The sequence below is a fragment of the Colias eurytheme genome, chromosome 10 (genome assembly GCF_061535395.1).
Source record: "Colias eurytheme isolate Ceu_HAF_F1 chromosome 10, ilColEury1 Martin Lab GWU primary, whole genome shotgun sequence".
Lineage (NCBI taxonomy): Eukaryota > Metazoa > Arthropoda > Insecta > Lepidoptera > Pieridae > Colias > Colias eurytheme.
The window spans coordinates 10,457,127-10,477,491 of NC_142989.1; the positions used below are offsets into that span (position 1 = coordinate 10,457,127).

The 20,365-nt window shown below is 34.6% G+C and overlaps 1 protein-coding gene and 1 long non-coding RNA gene across 2 annotated transcripts in view; both read right to left on the reverse strand.

Annotated features, from left to right (window-relative positions):
• Nucleotides 1-1,875: 1,875 nt before the first annotated feature.
• Nucleotides 1,876-20,365, reverse strand: part of cindr (CIN85 and CD2AP related) — a 34,243-nt gene continuing 15,753 nt past the window's right edge. The window contains exons 6-15 of the mRNA XM_090106674.1: nucleotides 20,140-20,269; nucleotides 17,247-17,370; nucleotides 16,242-16,348; nucleotides 15,218-15,367; nucleotides 14,563-14,648; nucleotides 13,973-14,249; nucleotides 8,607-8,724; nucleotides 8,111-8,198; nucleotides 7,474-7,769; nucleotides 1,876-5,439 (exon numbers count right to left, since the gene is read on the reverse strand). Coding sequence (XP_089962800.1) covers nucleotides 5,287-5,439; nucleotides 7,474-7,769; nucleotides 8,111-8,198; nucleotides 8,607-8,724; nucleotides 13,973-14,249; nucleotides 14,563-14,648; nucleotides 15,218-15,367; nucleotides 16,242-16,348; nucleotides 17,247-17,370; nucleotides 20,140-20,269 — 1,529 coding nt within the window. The 3' untranslated portion in view covers nucleotides 1,876-5,286. The remainder of the gene's footprint in view (nucleotides 5,440-7,473; nucleotides 7,770-8,110; nucleotides 8,199-8,606; nucleotides 8,725-13,972; nucleotides 14,250-14,562; nucleotides 14,649-15,217; nucleotides 15,368-16,241; nucleotides 16,349-17,246; nucleotides 17,371-20,139; nucleotides 20,270-20,365) is intronic.
• LOC149905436 (uncharacterized) lies at nucleotides 9,506-13,934 on the reverse strand. Its single transcript, XR_016457183.1, has 2 exons — nucleotides 10,465-13,934; nucleotides 9,506-9,858 (listed from the first exon to the last, which is right to left on the reverse strand). It is a non-coding gene; the product is annotated as an uncharacterized LOC149905436 (long non-coding RNA).

A 20,365-nucleotide genomic window follows, 5' to 3' on the forward strand; every position in this document is an offset into this window, starting at 1 on the left:
GTCTTGATCATATCGCTAAACGATACATCGACGATTATTAGAAATTGCATTTAATTAGAAATGTACGTTAAAAAATAAAAAGATATACACAAATTAAAGGTTATTCCATCTTTTTTAATATTCGACATGTTTGAATTGCTTCTGCAAGACTTGACAGTGCAAAACGGCATTTTTAGCGGAGCACTTGCAGACGTCCTTTCGATGTTTTACGAATACGCAGAGTGTTTGTAATCGATTACGCAAGTAGTTTTTATGAAAGCATAAGATTTTTCGATTCGAATAATCTTATACCTCGGCAAAAGGGGAAACGCCTGCGAGTGTTATCCATTACTTAATGATCTAAGCATAATATGTATTTCAGTATTTCCATAACCTAGTAAGACATCGACTATTTTAAAACCTATTTTGTACTTAGCTAAACCCAGAGACATATTGATTGAATGAAGTAGTCAAGATGGTACACCTACTTGACATCGATGCTAAATATCTGCTCGTGTCCTTATATTTGGCAGGATAACTAGTTAGCAAGATTTTGCAATAAAACAATTTGAGTTATCTAAAGTGCTCCTTTTTTAAGAGGGGGCAGTCGATATGTGCTATTGAGAAAAAATTGTTTTGCAGCCGAATTAGATAGTATGATGATATTATACTTTCAATACTTTGCATATTATCGCGGCCAAAATTTTGACTGGAAACCTAATCCTATTCTCCTAATAATAAAATAAATTTTGGTTTCATCGAAAAAACTTTGAACGCACTAATCCTGCGGTGGGATCTTAAGACTATCGCAACAAAATGATCAGGGAGGTAACAAATAAAATACGTTTTCAGTGCTTTCATTAAAAATTTATTTATTTCATACTTACAATAATCGATAACAACTGAAATAGTGTTACATTCAAATTAATTCACATGCCTTCACAATATTTCTCATTACCACTAAATTAACAATATTAATTCTTGTTACATAAAAAATAAACATAGTTTCTATACGTATCAAATGAATAATTTCACAAAACGATTTGAGCGATATAGTTAGAAATATAAATAACTATTGAACTTATTTGACGATACAATCAATATATTTTTATTTCTCATAACTTACAACCACATAAGATGGTTTCTACTATATCGTAACGACATATTTATCGCGTCTAGGTAATCTAGAAATATTTAAATAGTAAAAACACGCAAAAGCGTTGTCCGTCACGCCCAGCAGGATATCGGTACGACATAATAGAAATGGGTAAATAAATTTAAATATAAAACAATTATTATGGATATGTAGTACGAAGGTACACCGTTCAACGCATACACAATTCAACTATGAATTTAATATGGCGTAAAATTCAAATACAGCTTTGGTCTTGTACCAATAAATATATTATTTGTACAAACATTTTGTATAACACGGAATGTGCGAATCACAAAAGGAAATCATCACAAATTCATACGCCCAGCACGTGACGTCACACGTACTGGTTATAACCGGTTAAAGCTAGATAGGCTCCAGTGTTTACGGAGATTGGATCTAACTTTGCTTTAAAAATATGTGAGAAAAGAAATAATCAAAATCTAAGTACATAATCCTTTTTGGCGGTACTGTGGGACACACCATTACATGGAATATTTTTCTTTCTTTTTCTGTTGTTTTTTGTGTATCTCATAGAAAAAAAATGTTTTATTACTTTAATTTTTATCAAATGATACAATTTTAAGAAAAATCTCTAATTAAAGTGTTGATATTACAGAATTTCCCTTGCGTAATATAAAAGGGATACGAGGTTTTAACTTCACTTCTTAAAGATGCATATTCATAAACAATGCAACTACTTGACTATAAAGAATATTTCATTGTTACCTTCGATGATATCTTAAAAAATTATAAATATATAGAACAGTTAATGACTTTGTTAGTTTTTATAGAAAAGCTAGATCCAACCTCCAATGTACTAAGGCTATAATAATAATTTATCTAACTCTAAACCTAGAAGTTAGAAAAAGCCAGTGTTAGCCTAAAACGTAGGTTCAAGCCGTCTCCATTGGAATGGCACATTAAATATCAATCGAACAATATATGTACAAAATGTAAGGCTTACATACAGCGTATTATCACAAAATTACATTTTACTTAATAAAAAAAACCGTGAAGATTATTAAAATATTATATAAATGTGTTATAGCGTATATTATAGAATATATTTAACTAATATTCACTTTACAATCGAATCTATTACAACAATTATTATGTTTAACCGCTAGAAGCCATCGTTACATTTACTGTGCTCAAAATAGTATAATATGAGTAACTAGTATAATAACATTAATTTTAACATCAATATGAGAAAAAAGTAAAAATAATTCATTAATTACATGCATTTTACAACTACTTTTTCAATACTAAGGAAATTATTTTTCTTCTTTTGTCTTATATAGAATCCCGAATTAATACGATAATACATGAAGTACTAATGGGAAATCTAGATAGAAAAAATTATTTTAATTCATTGAGGTATTATTATAGAGAGGACATCACGAACAAAATCTGATGTCGGCGCGGGGCTGCTAGTGAGTCATACACTTTGTAGATATTCTGCCTCTTATTACTTATAAATTAAAACCAATGTAACAAAAAAAATGGTTTGAGACGATTGACTCTAACTCGTGTTACAAATAGATTAGTAGCGATGCCCTCTCTAGTACGTAGTACATGGTAACTCAATGTTTTAATTGTCAAAATATACACGATAATGATTACACTTGCAAATTATTTATGATTGTTTTAAATATTTGATACATAATTTTAATAAATGAATTCAAATATACAAATCAATTTAATACTAACACATTAAAATCTACAGAATTAAGAAAATCAAAGCCAACTATAAAAATAAACATTTCTTAGCATGTTTATTCGTTTGCTTCTAATTTCTTACTCATATTATATTATTCCGAGCACAAACCAGCTACTTTCAGCTCCACTAACATTACTCTTTACTCGATCTAAAAAATTTCAAACTATTACACGAATTAGGCCAAATAAACTATCATTTCATATATTTTATTTAAGTGGATTGTTATAGGCCAATATCTACCAAGAAATTACAATTGACAGTCGTCTATTGGAACTAAACTATAGGACGTATAATATATAAAATATATTTTATGTTGTTTTTTTAGTAATAATCCCATCTATAATGCAGTTCATGCACAACCAGAATAAAATTTCTCAGAGACCGTTCACTATTTCAAAAATTATAGTTGCAACAACTCGATTAAAAGAAAGATAAAACATAGTGTATCTTTTTAAAAAGATATTTTCTATATACACATATATTATTAGCATTAAGTACATTACATTAGCGCCCAGTTAAATAAAAAAAAAGCGTCAAAAAATAACTTAAAAGCCGTCCGACTTATAAAAAAACCTTAATAAATATTGAAAAATGTTTATTTTCTCTTTTCGAAGTCACCAATGGCACTCTTAATGTACTTTTTATATTACATAATGTTTCAGTACCGTAATTTGAACACTAGAAAATGTTACCAAAAACTGAGACACCTTTTTAGGTTTTGTACTATCTATAAAAATAAATGCGAATATTGTAAAAATAGAAAACGTAATACTAATTGACTTTTTAACGTTTTCCAATTAAAAAACTCCATTAGTTATTTAGAATTTACATTCATTCAGAAATTACTTAAAACGCCAAATATAAAAAGTGTTGGTGTCTCTTTTGACAATCAAGAAGTAAGATTTAAAATTCATATTTTTTTTTTCACAAAATAGTTGTGAAATGCGTATACGAAAGGCAACAAGCAAATTATATCCTTTTAAACAAGATCGTAAGGTTGAATTTTCAATAACTTTCCCTTTCTTTCTATCAAAAAGCTACGTATTTCAATAAGATAGACAAACACCCTTCTCACTCTAACCAATTTAGTTTCTTTGGGAGAGAAAGAGATAGTTATAATATTATGCTTTCAACTTGTATTGTTGCTGAAACGATACACTTTAAGTAAATTTATGAATACAGATTATAGAAAATGGATTGCGCATTTGCCAATTTCAATAATAATATAAGTACATATAGATATCAATAAATATTATAAATGAACGGTGCTTATGTCACACTTAATTTTTTTACTGAAATAATTGTATTAATTTTCTGATGTGAGTTTAAGATGTGAGGAAAACTCTTTTTAAGCTATTGCATAGCTTCTATCGCGGGCCTTGAGCGCGGGGACCGAATCGAGAAATTCCGTAACGAAAAAACCTCACGCTCCCCACGGGGACGGGCGCGGAGGTGTGGCTTGAAGGCATAGCATGCAATAGCTTTACCGCGGCAGTCCCCGGGTGCCACACGTATTTTTTTATTTTTCGTATGCCATAATTTAGATTGAAATTATCTTTTATCCGACAAATATGTATTATTGATTGACTGACGAATAAGTCAAGTTTAGATTAACTTAAAATAAAACCATTATAAATATCCTTGCTTTGTTCAAAAAATCCTATCCAACTAAGACGCATATACTCAATCCATTTCCTTCACCAAACATATAAAAAAAAAAGAAAAAATTTCGTTCCTTAAACAGACTAGACATAACCAAGAAATGCACATAGCGGTACAAACATAAAATGCGATTTTCATTTACAATAAAAAAAATTGGAATGTATTCATAAAAATTGTGAACTTCGGCATAATACGCCCTATATCTTTATACATGAAAGGGGTTTGGGTAAAGATGGCGTCGTGATAAACATTCGCGGCCAGTGGACGAAACTTGGATATTTTAGGGCCGATTTTTCAATGCTTAGATAAAACTTATCCGTCCAATAAAGTATTACACGATAATATTAAAATGTCACGTAAACTGTCAAATACGGGCAATTAGAATACGTTTTTAAAATGGTAGTTTTGTACATTATTCGACGAATAAGTTTTATCCAACCATTGAAAAATCGGCCCTTAAATGAACAATATATTGTGAGCAAAAGTTATTATGGACACAAATCTCGAAACGTCTTAGGAACAGAGATATTTGGTTTTGTATCCATTTACCTAGTATTTAGATGATTTTTTATACGATTTTTCTGATTTTTTTAGGTTTCTCCTTTATTTATTTAAGAATTCTAATCAAAACGATGTATATGAACGCTTATATACGCAATATATTGGTTAAAATATCCAAGTTTCATCACTGGCCGCGAAAGCCCCACGCCACTAGCCCATACAAAAACCCAAACCCTTATATTAAAACTAATATATTTAAATAAAAAAGCTATACTTGTGTGACGCAATGCGCCAGTTTCTCCATCTCGCTCTGCAGCGTTTGTCTCTTTCCCTCTTCGGCTTTTAATCTAACGTTCAAATCTTCGATAGCCGCCGTGAACTTCGCGTTTTGTACTTCTAATAGCTTCTCTAGGTTCGTTATCTGTAACGATATGGATATTTTTATTATATCTTTGTAACTTTTAGTTTGTTTTGAGATGAAACTTCTTAAGGCGAGTTGAGTGTAAAATTTAAGGTCGCGTCAAGGCAATACCGTAACGTCATGGAATAAGGCGGCGATGTTTGTACCTTGCCAAAGAAGTTTCACTTCTGACACGTGTGCTCCGCACACTCACTTTTTTTTAAGGTATTGCATAGCTTCTATCGCGGGCCTTGAGCGCGGGGAGCGAATCCAGAAATTCCGTAACGAAAAACCTCACGCTCCCCACTCCGACGGGCACGGAGGTGTGGCTTGAAGGCATAGCATGCAATAGCTTTACCGCGGCAGTGCCCGAGTGACACAGGTCTTTTTTCTTGTGTAGTAAATTATTATGCCTAACTTAGCCGGATGACCCGGGGTATAGGCTTCAAAAATACGCGAAGCGAAGTCGCGGGCAAAGCTAGTATAATTAATTTGTCTGTTTGTCAACGGCAGCTAGGTTAGCGAAATATTATATGATATTGGGAAAGAATAACGATAGCACGAGTCTGAATTGTATAACTCCACTGTAACGACATCTATTGGCAATGTTTGGAAGTTGTGGAACAACATATTATTATTATGAAATGTCCTGTGTGATGAAAAATGAAAATGTTTGAATTTGGAAATGAAACTTAAATTTCTAACATTTTATAACCTCGTCAATGTTATTCATGAAAAAAAAAGTTAACCGTAAAGGTTAGCTGTCAGTTGACTTAATATTATCAAAATAATTATGAAGTAATTTTTCACACAAAATATTGAAAATGTATGAATATTATTATGCTGCATGCTTACTGCTTAGGCTGGATTATACTTAAAATTTTTGGATGTTATAATATATCAGTAATAAATTCATAAATCATCTAACATTTTCAACACGATTAGGTAACCAAAAAAATACCTACACTGCCCTACTTAGCTTTGAAAGTTAATACATAGGTGGTTTATTGTGAATTGATTATATCATAAAATATAAAGTCAGCATTGAAAAAAGGTATTTAGTTTCAACTTTCAGCTTTTGAGCTGCAATGCGATAGACAAGTTTCTTTCTTCTTATCTCATTTACCCGACAACTGCATTTGAATAGGTACCTAAGTAATTACCTACAAAAAAAGGGTTTTAATAACTTTGCAATTGCAATCATATCCAACGACCAACCAACGACAGTAAAATTTTTTGACGCAGACAACCATTGATTGAAGTTATCAAACAGCTTTCTAATATTTTACTTATAGACTTTATCATTGCTGAATTTAAATAGCGCAACTTGATAAAAATGCCAGTGCCTCCCACTATCGGACATCAAGTGAACTTCGGCAAATCTTTGGTAGGCCTCATCAAGCAAGGCTTTTGGGAAATTCCGGCAGTTATGTGTTCCACAATAATGGGTTTTATAGGAATTGGAATGGGTTTATATAGCCTCGACCAGTATAACAAGGAGAATGAAGAAAGTCGGGAATATAAGAATATTTATACGATCATGAGGCCAAAGGATCATAGAGTTGGTCGTTTGAGAAACCCAGTGTATACTTAGTACTAAATTGTTTCTAGGTTTAGAGACTTTAGTTAATTTGTGTATTATTGCGCTATTGTGTACTTCCTTTCATTGCTTTCTTTTTCATTTTTATTACAATAACATTGTTACGATGATGATGACTTATGAAAATGGTTTTCACTAAGAAGTGTGAAATATTTTCTTTATTTTCCTTTCTTTCACCTTGGAGTTAAATAAAATATATCATTCAGTCTATAATATGTTTTTTGCGTGTCGTATGATTATGTAATTATTAATTTGATATTTTTCAAATGCTTTATAAATATAAATTTATAAACAATAGAAAAAAAAATTATGAATTTATATATTATGTAAGTATTAGTTTGAAGTTTAGATGTAAGCATTTTTTTTTACTTTTGTGTAATTTATATTGAAGGTATTTTTTTCTATTTCCATGCAATAATTAAATTAATACATATTAAAAAAAAGATAAAACTCACTCTATTATTAAGCTGCGCAATCAACGCCTCTCTACTCCTGTCCAGCGAACTGTCACTAATCTCCTCACACGAGAACGCACTCATCGACTCTATCTTCTCTGTTCTCTCTCTCTCCAACTTCTCCACTCTCTCTAACTTCTCTACTCTCTCTAGTTTCTCCACTCTCTCTAATTTCTCCGTTCTCTCGAGTTTCTCTGTCCTGTCGAGTTTTTCTGGAGATTTCTCGAGGTCTAATCTCGCGGACGCGAGGGGCGCTATCTTCTTTATGTCATCAAGCATTGTTGTTAATGTTCGGCCTGAAATTAAATAAGATATTTTATTATAATAATTATTATTTTTATCAAAAAAATATAACCACGGTCGAATTGTTAGAACTATACAAAATTTAATGGGACCAACTGGAAGGCTTGTTAAAAAAAGAATCATCAATATCGATGCAACCAGACAAAAGTTTTGAGGTAAAAAATCCACAAAATAAAGTCGAATTAAAAAACTTTTCCTTTTTTGAAGACTACCGTTATGAATAAATAGTGGATTATCGATATTCCAAAGAAAATGTAAAAAAAACGAATATTATAGAATTAATAATCAGTTCTTCTTTAATCAGTAAATATTAGAAAATATAACAAATAGCTACCAGCTGCGGTGGGTGAGTTGAGTGGTGGTGGTTTGCTTGTGGGGAGCTCCGGCGGACTTTCCTTCTTCTCTAGTGAGTTTCGGGACTTCTGCAAACAAAAATACAGTCAAAATAATCATTTTATACAAAAAAAAATCAATCGGGCTGAGAACGTCCCCTTTTTGAAGTCGATCGAAAAAAATCAGTCACTTGTGTGTTGGACTCGGGACACTACGAGTTCTGTACATATAAATTATAAACTATAGAAAAATATATAAGTAACAAGAGAAAAACCTCGATTTTTTATTATTTATTGTTATAGGGATAACAGAAATAGGTACACGACTTCTGAAAATTTCTACCATTTCACTATCACAGTTCATGAAATACAGACTTCAATTGGACAGACAGACAGCCAGGTCCCGTTTCACCTTTTATGTACAAAACCCTAAAAACTAAAAAAAAAGCTTTATAATGCGATAAACTCATGAGAATAAGGTATAAATAAATATCTCACATCTAAGCTAGTTTCAAGGCTCTCCAAGACCGATATCCTGCTGCTAATTGACGATGTGCTTTTGGACATTTCCATTGAGTGCGTCGATCGTTTCTCTTCTACGCCGCAATCCACGATTCTAGAAGAGAAAATATATTTTTTTATATTTATTTTTAAGCTATTGCATAGCTTCTATCACGGGCCTGGAGCGCGGGGACCGAATCAAGAAATTCCGTAACGAAATAACCTCACGCTCCCCACGGGGACGGGCGCGGAGGTGTGGCTTGAAGGCATAGCATGCAATAGCTTTACCGCGGCAGTCCCCGAGTGACACACGTCTTTTTTTATTGATAATACTGCATTAAATATTATACACTTGATATTGTACAGAAAGAAGAAGGTTTGCTATTGACTTGTATAATCAGTTATTAATATAATTACAATATACTAAATAATATAAGTTTTATTCATTCATAATTCTTATAGGTACAAGAAAAGAGAAAAAAAAATGTTTTAGTAGCGTGACAATAAAGTTATTTAAAATATAACTTCTGTAGGAGGATAAAAGTAAATTTGAAGGTCTCGTCATGGCAATACCGTTACGTAAGGCGACGATTTTCGCATCTTTGAATCTTGCCAAAGAAGTTTCACTTCTGACACGTGTCGGCACATTAATATTTAACTTAAATAAATACTAGCGGTCCACACCGGCTTCGCCCGTAGTACCTACATGTTTAAACTATCCTATCTCTCAAGTTGGATCGAACTGCACATGGTGTGCGAATTTTATTATAATAATCGGTTAAGTGGTTTAGGAGTCCATTGAGGACAAACATTGTGACACGAGATTTATATATATATATCGGCGAAAGGTGTAGAATGTGGGCGTTGCGTTGGGTAATCGAGCAAAGAAACACCTCTAACTCAAACATTTCTTTATTTACCACCGATTCGGAAAGCAGTATCTACAGAGAAGAACCGGCAAGAAACTCCATAGTTGCTCTTTTAAATCATGTCAGTTTTACAATACAGTCGTTTCTTAATACAATCACTTGGTATTACAATTATGACCACTAATAAAATAAATATCACAAATAAGCTATAGTAAGCTCGTAATAGATGTGCACTCGGCAACGGTCGGCGAACGAATGACCCGAGTCGTGCGCGCGCGCTGCTTTATATCGGTTCGTCGTTCGTTATTTTTTAAAGCTTCGACGGTGGCGCCGTCACGGCCATTCTGACATACGCTCGTCCTCGAGCGACTTCTGAACACCTGGGAACAAGACAATTAAAACAATGTGCTGGTCCGGCAAGCCCTTCTTCAGCAACCGTGCTAGTCCGGAAATCTCTCCAGATTTCCCTCTAGCGTGCCAGTCCGGAAATCTCTCCAGATTTCCCTCTAGCGTGCCAGTCCGGAAATCTCTTTAGCTTACTGCGCTAGACCAGATTTCCCTATAGCGTGCTAGACCGGATCTGCAATCCCTATAGCCGAGTTATTGGACTGGACTCCCTTCAATAACTCGCTCTCTCTTTTTTTTGCACCATTCTTTTTGCTCTCCTTTTTTTTTGCATCATTCTTTTTGCATCATTTTTTTTTGCATAATTTTTTTTGCATCATTCTTTTTGCATCATTCTTTTTGCATCATAATTTTTTTTTGCATAAATTTTTTTTGCATAATTTTTTTTTAAGGATTATTTTTTTTCCTTCTTTTCTTTTTTTTTTACACAACAATATTAAATCCAAACTCACGACTCTCTCCACTCTCTCCACTCCTCGGCCATACTGACAATCGTACGTCCTCGTACGTCCCTTCTTGTTTTACAGCACTACGGTATTTCATCCCGGGATTAGACTACTATACCGCTCGGCCATACTGACCTTACAGAACACCAACAACATCCACATAACATAGACACGACGCTCGCTCACCACAAATGAAGGCTCAACTACCGTGGACTGCAAACCAGATAGCACGCACAATTCCTGCAATGAAATCATTACCGTTACAATAATCCACGTTACAAACTTTTACTTTACACAAGTTATCTCCGATACAGTCATACTTGCGTCCTCGTACGCCATAATATCTCACACTACATTACTACGATAATTCATTTTCATTTTTTTTTTTTTGTCAAAATAACATCCATCCTGCCTCAGCCTACACTGACCTTACAGGGTTTCCACACTGTCCCGATCCTACTGACCGGTCAGAACACACATGTACTATCCTGGACCTCATGCCAGATAGCATATCACTTTCTTCTAATAAACGACATTACCGTAGTAATATTGGAATATTACGTAAATGTGTGTTGTGTGGACACAACACACATTTACTTCGTACAGCGTACGAGTAAACAGATGTCAGTATGCTACTGGTCAACTATGAAAACTGAAAACAGAGTGTTGCCGCAGCAAATCAGTAAAACGGTACGCGACCGTATCCTCAACGTTTGCGCTGCGTCATCGTGGCATCGCGTCATCGAGCCGTACCATTGGCCGCTGATGATGCTACGTTGTTCCATATGCTACGCAACCGCTGCGCCGTACTGTTAACTGCCTCGCTTCTAAACGCTGTGTCGTAAAACGCTCTCTGTAATTTAGCTAATTAAAATCAATCTGACATTACCTGTCGTTAATTATGATCATTGACTATAGCGCAAAAATTACAATATCTAAAAAGTTTAAAACGAATAATTCGTAACTTAACCGCAAAAAAACACAAAATTTCGACTAACTCAAAAAGTGGCAAAAGCTTGTTCTCAAATGTGGTTAAAATTCCTTAACGGTATGTTAACTTTTGAAAACTCAACTTAAAACAATTGATAAGTGTAGGCTTAAACTCATCTGTGAATCTCATATCGAACAGTAAAAGGGCTGAGCTAAATTTTAGTTTCAACGTAAATAAGAATGTACTGCTCAACAACTACTGTACAACTACCTAATTGATGTATTCAGTTGATGTCAAACTGCAGCTAGTCACAAAAACTATTATCAATGAATTACATTAAATGCACACAATGTAAATCGATTATACTATCGAATACTCCACGTTTAGGATTTGCGTTCTTATATTTTGAAGCTACAAAATAACCTTCAGAAAACCTGGATGGATTTTTTTCTTTTCTCTATTCAATTAAACAGACATTATATTCTGACGACAGTATGTAAACTGTAAATGCGCTATTAACCTTGAGATTATTTTCGGTTATTATCTTTTTTTTAAACTATCGTAATATTTAACGGACCCTTACGTTGATGGGATAGTTAAGAGTTTTTTTTTTTCTCTTTTTTTTATTTTAAAGCAATCAAATTACATACTAAAACCAAATCTAGACCCGTACTCCAATCATAAAATCTTACGCCAGATGTTTATTTGAACACACGCTAATTATCTGTGACATTGTATTATGAACTGCCTAAATAGGGACTTAATAAATTATCTAAGTAAAAATTCAAAACTAAATGCCTCGATTTACCGTTCAAACTAAATCTGCCACATTTCATAAAACTGCATATTGTAAAAACTGTATACTGTGAATTGTTCACGACTTAATATTTTTTTTTTATAAAGAAATGACCTCAATAATATCACCCTAAATAAAACCTACGAAAAGTTTATTAAACCTCTAAGCACTAGTTAACGCATTGCTTTTCGTTTTTTAATCGAATGGCAATAAGGCTGTCTTTGTGTAGCAATTAATTGCTATTTGTCAAGGGTATAGTCTAAATAAAAACTAACGCAGGTAGTTCAAGAAATGAATGCGGGTAGTCAAGAAACTAACGCGGGTAGCTAAGAAACTAATTTAAAAGTAATTCGCATACTGTTTTTTGTTCCGATACACGGACAAGTGAATGTTTATTGTTTACGTTCGATTGAAGTATCTGGATGCAGTGTACAAATTATTGCGCTTTCTTTCTTTAGTGTTAGCTCACAAACTAACCAACATTAAAGCAAGTCGTTACTTAATTCATCTTGAAGTCAGTGCTTACGCCGCGAAGTGTTTTTTTTTTTTTTTTTTAAATAACGTGAATTACCTACTCATGTAAACGTGTCCCTGAATAAGTGAAATACAAGTCACACGACCTAGGTACTGATAATAATTTATCACTGCGTAACTAAGATGGGCTAAATGTAATGGAATAAGATTTAACTAACTACAAAACCGTAAAGCAATATCGCACGACCTAATAATAACATCACTGCGTGAATAAGTCGAGTTAAATGCAAAAAGATTTAACTATACACTGGTCTTGTAGGTTACAACTTTTAACAAAATCTGTACGGCCTGTAAATCAGCGCTGTTTTTATGCAGCATTTAGCTGAGGCTGTGACGATTTTCCTCAATTAATTTTAAGATAAATTTTGTTTTTGGCAATAAATTTCTTTTTCTTTTAAATAAGTTACTACATTTTAAAAACCTTACTTTCTTTATCTAATTGCACACTCAAAGTGAAATGCTATCTACTGACCGATTTCTTACAAGAGAACATCAGAAACATAGTAATAAAAATAGTACGACTGACCAGATTCACCAGCACTTAGCCTCATACATGTGCCGAGTGGCAGCTGCCAACGCGTCGTTTCGTTACACAATAACCCTCCTCTGCCATGAACCACACGGCTTGTAGGCGCACCGCCCGCGCCACTGCTACTGCGATAACGCTGCGATGCCAGACTTGTGAAGTCATGATGAAGCGCTGCTCTCGATCATACGGGGTCCGACGCGGTGGTGCGAGCGGCAGTGGCATCCGCGCAGCGCGAGGCGAAGTTGCCACCCTGCCCGCACATAACGAGCTCTCCCTTTGTCACCGGCTGCTCAGTGACACGTATGCTCGTAGATCTGTAGGATGCCTCTTCCCGTTGAAACTGGATCGAAGTGCCACGTGGTTGCGGCATTTTGTCTTTTAATCAGCGCACGTATTAATTATATCCAGGTTATCGCCACATGCTTTCTCATTTGCTCGATTTGATCCCAATTCTGATATCGGCGAAAGGTGTAGAATGTGGGCGTTGCGTTGGGTAATCGAGCAAAGAAACACCTCTAACTCAAACATTTCTTTATTTACCACCGATTCGGAAAGCAGTATCTACAGAGAAGAACCGGCAAGAAACTCCATAGTTGCTCTTTTAAATCATGTCAGTTTTACAATACAGTCGTTTCTTAATACAATCACTTGGTATTACAATTATGACCACTAATAAAATAAATATCACAAATAAGCTATAGTAAGCTCGTAATAGATGTGCACTCGGCAACGGTCGGCGAACGAATGACCCGAGTCGTGCGCGCGCGCTGCTTTATATCGGTTCGTCGTTCGTTATTTTTTAAAGCTTCGACGGTGGCGCCGTCATATATATTATAAGAAGAAGATAACATACCTATCAGTACTTGTGTGTCGATGCCTTTCCAAGCCACCCTTTTTAGCTTGATTGAGTTTAAGCTCCTCCATCCACGGCGCTTTATGTTTCTCCCACTCGCGCGCACGTGGCTTAATCTCCGATTTATCCAACGATTTATCCGAAGATCTATCTAGCGATCGATCTGAAGATCTGTCGTGTGATTTATCCGCCGACCTGTCTAACGATTTATCCGTCGATTTGTCGCTGGATTTGTCGCTGGATTTGTCCGCAGGTTTGTCCGATTTCTCTGGTGGCACTGAAATTCGTAATTTTAGAGATTAATAATGTTTTTAATTTGTCAATACTGTGTTTTTATGAGAACATAAAAACATTTACAGAGGTTTTTTTCGATAATTTTAGTTATCACTACATAGTATAAAACAAAGTCGCTTTCTCTGTCCCTATGTCCCTTTTTATCTTTAAAACTACGCAACGGATTTTGATGCGGTTTTTTTTCATAGATAGAGTGATTCAAGAGGAAGGTTTTAGTATATAATTTATTAGGTTTTAGACAAAGCGGGCGATGCCGCGGGCGGTAAGCTAGTTCTTTAATAAAAGATAATAATTACCCTCATGTCCATTACTAAGTCCAATGGCGACTGGTGAATCGTCCCTTATTATTTGACTTGGCGGTCGGCGGCGAGGAGCTTTTACTCTGAAATATTACATATGATTTATATTATAATAAGACAAAAGCAATATATGTAATTTATAAAACATAATTCGGTATCTAATATAAAGAGACTAAATATCAGTCAATAGACAAAAAATGCCTAAATATTTCAATAGTTTTTCAGCTTATCCATTACAGAATATCCATCAAAAAATCTAATCTTAATTTCTTATAATATTCTTGTAAAAGGTACTATCAACAAAAAACATTCCTTTCATTACAATATAAAATACTAGCTGTTCCGCGCGGTTTCACCCCCGTGGCTCCACTCCTGTTAGTCGTAGCGTGATGATAGCCTAAAGCCTTCCTCGATAAATGCTATCTAACACCGAAAGAATTTTTAAAATCAGACCAGTAGTTCCCGACATTAGCGCGTTCAAACAAACAAACAAACTCTTCAGCTTTATATTAGTATAGATAGTTAGTAAGTCAGTCAGTCAGTCGATCAGTCAGTCAAAACGTTAGACCGTCAGCGTCAGTCATTCATTCATTCATTCATTCAGTCAGTCACGTTTTCTTTGTATATATAAAAAAATAATTAATAAACCCACCTGCCAGCCCTAGGGTCGTTCAATATGGAGTTCCTCTCGATATGATCGAAGGTATTTGTGTTGGCGACCTTACTACTTGTGATGCCGTCAGTTTTATCACCTTCGACACTACTGTTGCTGCCACTCGATACCGATATCGATGTTTTCTCACTGGAAATATCGATATTATGATTAATTAATGGCAGTGTTTGTTGCCAAGATTGGTTGTAGAATCAGAAACATTCTTTCATTGAACTTTATTTTCTGTTGTATGATTCCGAATGATAAGATAAATTTATGAAATTTCTATTGATACTTGATAAGTGTACAAAATTAGAAATAATTTGTGTGTTAAACACACAAATTATTTCTAATTTTGTACAGGAGCAGGTTACAGACAAACATACAGGTGAAATTAATAAAAGCAAGTATCATTAATCTATAAATATAGTAAAAATCAAGTTTGGCTGCAAGAACCTCACCGGCCTAAGGAGACAAGGGCCAAATGGCCAATCGGCACCAAAAATCTGTTTTGATTATAATGCCCTAAAATTGCTTTGAAAGTTGCTTTGCATGGTCGACTATGCACATGCAATTTTTTACCTAGGCCAAATCTTGAACATAATTTTTAAGCTATTGCATATAGCTTCTATCGCAGGCCTTGAGCGCGGGGACCGAATCCAGAAATTCCGTAACGAAAAAACCTCACGCTCCCCACGGGGACGGGCGCGGAGGTGTGGCTTGAAGGCATAGCATGCAATAGCTTTACCGCGGCAGTCCCCGAGTGACACACGTCCTTTTTGAAGTGAAAACTTCTTTAGCGGCGTTGAGCACTTTTTCTGTAATGGGTATAAAATCTTAAACTCGCGTCAGGACACGTGACCTGATCGAAAAAGCGTAAGACGGATACCATTCCAAAATATCAAACATGCTCAACGTTAATAATCAAGTTTTCACTTCTGCCGGCACTCCCGGAGTGCAACCCGACATTTTTTTTAATCTTACTAAGGCCGTTTATGCGGAATATTATAATTATGTGACTCACGTCTTATCCGCCGACCAGAGTATCTTACTCTTGAGCCCGCTGAACATTCCGCTGACCGTCGACGTCGGGGTCGGACTCTTTTTTAGAGGAACGGGAGGCTTTTTGATCTGAAATTATCAACAATTACATAATAATATATTATTACGTTTTAGGACTGATTTTTCCTTCCTTGGTTAAAACTTATTCATCGAATAACGTATTAAACTACCATTTCAAAAATATATTCTAATTGTCCGTATATGACAGTTTACAGGTGACATTTTAAAATGTTCGTGTAAGAGCGTATACGCACTATGCGGGTAGCCGCATGGCGGGTAGCCGTCCGGCTGACCGCAAGCACAATTATGTACGTAATATTCATTTCTATGCGCACTGCGATGCGGCTACCGCAGACCGCACAGTGCGCATAGAAATGAATATTACGTAATAATTGTGCTTGCGGTCAGCCGGACGGCTACCCGCAATGCGGCTACCCGCATAGTGCGTATACGCTCTTATACTTTCTTGGACGGATAAATTTTAACCAAGGATTGAAAAATCGGCCCTTAAAGAAATATTAAATCGCCAGAACATCAGAGAGAACCAGATAACATTTTAATAGGACCATAGGTGAGGCACCAGCTTTCAAAACAGTCGAAAGTTCTGAGGTAATAAACGAAAAAAAAAAACAGTCAAAATCCTCCTTTTTTTGAAGTCGGTTAGTTTTTCAGATGAAAGGAAAAATCCATAGTATTTGCGGTACTATCATTAATACAAGTTTTAAAGAAGTTTCGATTGTAAACATCATGTGAGGATGAATGTATGTATGATTGTAACTCTTTCACGAAAAAAACTACATGCCGAATTTGAATGCCACTTTACAGTAATATAGTTTATCACATAAGCTATAGAAACACTTTTTGCTAGCGGCACAGCAAGAATAAATATAAGCAGAAGACGTTCGAAACCCGCCTCATAATCGAATTTTTTCTATTCTTTAAAAATTTATAATAGAAATATATTTACCTGTCCATCAACGCCATCTACGACTGTCTCGTTGTGTACAATCTTCTCGGCTTCACTTTTACTCGTGTGCGTGACTGTACTCTGCGCGCTGCTCTCTTTGTTAACCGTGTTTTCTTTGTGCATACTGAAAATAATACGAAAATGTCTAATAAGAAATGATCCAAAATTGATTTATTAGCAACATCAACACTAGGTGGCCCACCTGATGTTAAGTGGTCACCACCGCCCATAAACCTATGGACACTGGTAGTGTTTCACTTTGCCGGCTTTTTATGGAAAAATAAGCTCTTTTCTTGAAGGCCCCAATGTCGTAGATGTTCTAATCGTGAGTGGCAAATCTTTCTAAAGCTTCACCGCACGCGGAATGAAGTTGCGAGTGAAGCGTATGTAAGCTATCAATTTTTGTGATTTACAGACACTACACACGTGTAACTGTCGTACACAAAGCTGTGTGCGTGAAACTTATATGAAGTAATGATAAAACAACATGTTATTTACTTGATTTGAACTGGGGTAGAGTGTCCCTTCTATATAGAATAGAACCTATAACACTAATAGATATATTTCCTCAACGACATTTACGCACAAAGTAATATATAATAATCATTTAAATCGCATAAGTCATAAGTTAAAACCGAGCGTTTTCTAATGAGTTGTGAGAGGCTTTTTTAAGCGATCATTAAGTCGTTAATAAATTGACAGGTAGGTGAATGACGATCATAAATATTAAGCAGTGTCGTTAACTGATTCGACTTTTCAAACAATTCGCTCTAATAAAGCAAATTTTATTTTTTTAAGAATTTATATAAATACTATGACAAATCATTGATTCATTTGTAATATTTCTTAGGAATTTTATTCAAGTATGCCGTTAGAAATGTCATATTTTAATACTAATGAATACAAAATAGCGGATCAAGTGTAGAACCCTGATGGACACCCGGTTAAAGCGATGTATAGAAAGGAGAATAATTTATGAATAGATTATGGTTTTTATCTCAGCTAAGTCAAGTAAAATAATAATGATGTTTATTTTATTATTTATATTACATAAATAAGCCAAGAAATAAGTACTTAATAAATACTGTATTACATCCGAGTAATCTACAAACCTTATCTAAAGTTTCGACGAATGCTATTATATTCACCGAATTATTTGGTATATTTAATATACAAAAACGAAAAAATTATACGCCATACACTCAAAAATATCAACCTCAACCGAAAACAGAAATAAGTCATCATTATGAAGGGGAACCCCCCTTCATAATGTTGGCGGATAATCATTCGCGTCACATTTATACGATTAATTAATTAAAAAATAATAATCATTAACGAATTACTAAAATAAAAAAATGTTGTGTGGTTTTATGAAACCACGGTAAAAGTGAAACTGTTCGCACGGTTCCGAACACTGCTTTGTGTAGCGCATGTCGCGTGACGGTCGGCTGCCGAGTAGGTATACCTACTCGGCGATACACGCGACATGCGCTACACAGACCAAAAAGTTTGAGACGATGTAATAAAAGTTTCACTTTAATAGTTAATGTGAGATTAGCTTAACAGACAATAAAAACGACATAACGGTTTTATATCGAATGTCCTTAATCATAACTAAATTTGCCTTCTCCTTATTCATCCATTTCACCAACATCAAATGCAAATCTCATGCAAACCATTCCCCGTTCCCAAAAATGTAATATTCTGTTACACGACTCATTTTTCATAAATAATTTTAAAACACTATGCGAACTTGCGTTGTTTTAATATCTAGTAGACGCTACTATAAAAATATCTATTTCTTTCTTTATAACATATCTACAGTCCATATTTAAACAGCCGTTTTGCAAAAATTATTTAACACTATCTGAATACAGCATAGCTTCAAAATGTCCATCTCCAGTCCCTTCATGCAGACAAACATCATGCCGACAATAATATTATAAGTAAAAAGGTGTAGGTAAGTTTTTTATATAGGATTAGCGCTCGAAATGTGGCTAATTTAGCCACAATTAACATTGGCCTCTTTTTCACATTATAAAGAACCAATAATAGAAAGAAAATAAAGAAGTTTGAATCGAGTTTGGTTCTTTACAAACACATCCCTCGCTACGTACCCTCGCACAGCTCTGGTGGAAAGCACCTTAATATTTGAAATCATGTCATCATACTTTATCTAAATGTTAGTGTGCCATTTTTGAAGATCGAATGTTAAACCATCTACTCTTTTAACTTATAACACCATTGGATCGATTACCCTGCGCGTAGTTCTTGTAATCTGCTCCTAAGTGCTCTCTGACAATATCGTAATATCCTACGATTGCTTTCAGTTGGCGCTTTATCATACGCACGAGCTGCGCAATTTTTGTTACTTATCAATTCTCTTGCATCTGGAGGTAGTTCGATACGCTCCCATTTTCCCTTCCCTTCCCATTTTTTTGGAACACTGGAAATGTATTCAAATTTTTTGATGGTTTTTGTTTTTTTTTTGACATTTGACATCAGGTACGAGGTTTTTGGGTGTGTGTGTTTTATTGTAAATTGGTATCAGTATTGAAAGAAGATCTTATATATGTCTGTAATATGATTGAGAGATTTTCTTGTTAAGATGAAGTGGTTAAGAGGAAGGTGTTATTAGTGGTATTTGTTACGGGATGATTAGAGAAAGTTACCCAATACATAATTATTAAATGTGTTGCAATAATATTGGAATTTTGATCAACATTCTTAAAATTGTGACAGTTTAAACTAATTAATGGACCTTTATTATGTATTTAATGAATTAAAACGTTAGTGAGCTTGATGACAGTAGTTAGAGGTTATGCTATACACATTTACAAATTTTTTTGTAAATAAATCCACAAATTAAATAACTAAGTAATAGATATCATACCTTAATTTAGTAGTTGTGAGTTCCGTGACCGCTGCAGTTTTCTCCGAGTACTTATTTAATATGGGATAGATACATTTCGTCGTTTTCGCCGGCGGCCGGTCCGGTTTCTTCTCCTCCAGGTCTTGTGCCACTGTTGAATATCATTGTTAAATTAAAATCTTATTTAATTAACGGCAAACACGTCAACACTATTTCACAGGTGTTAGATCTCTTGATATTACGTTAG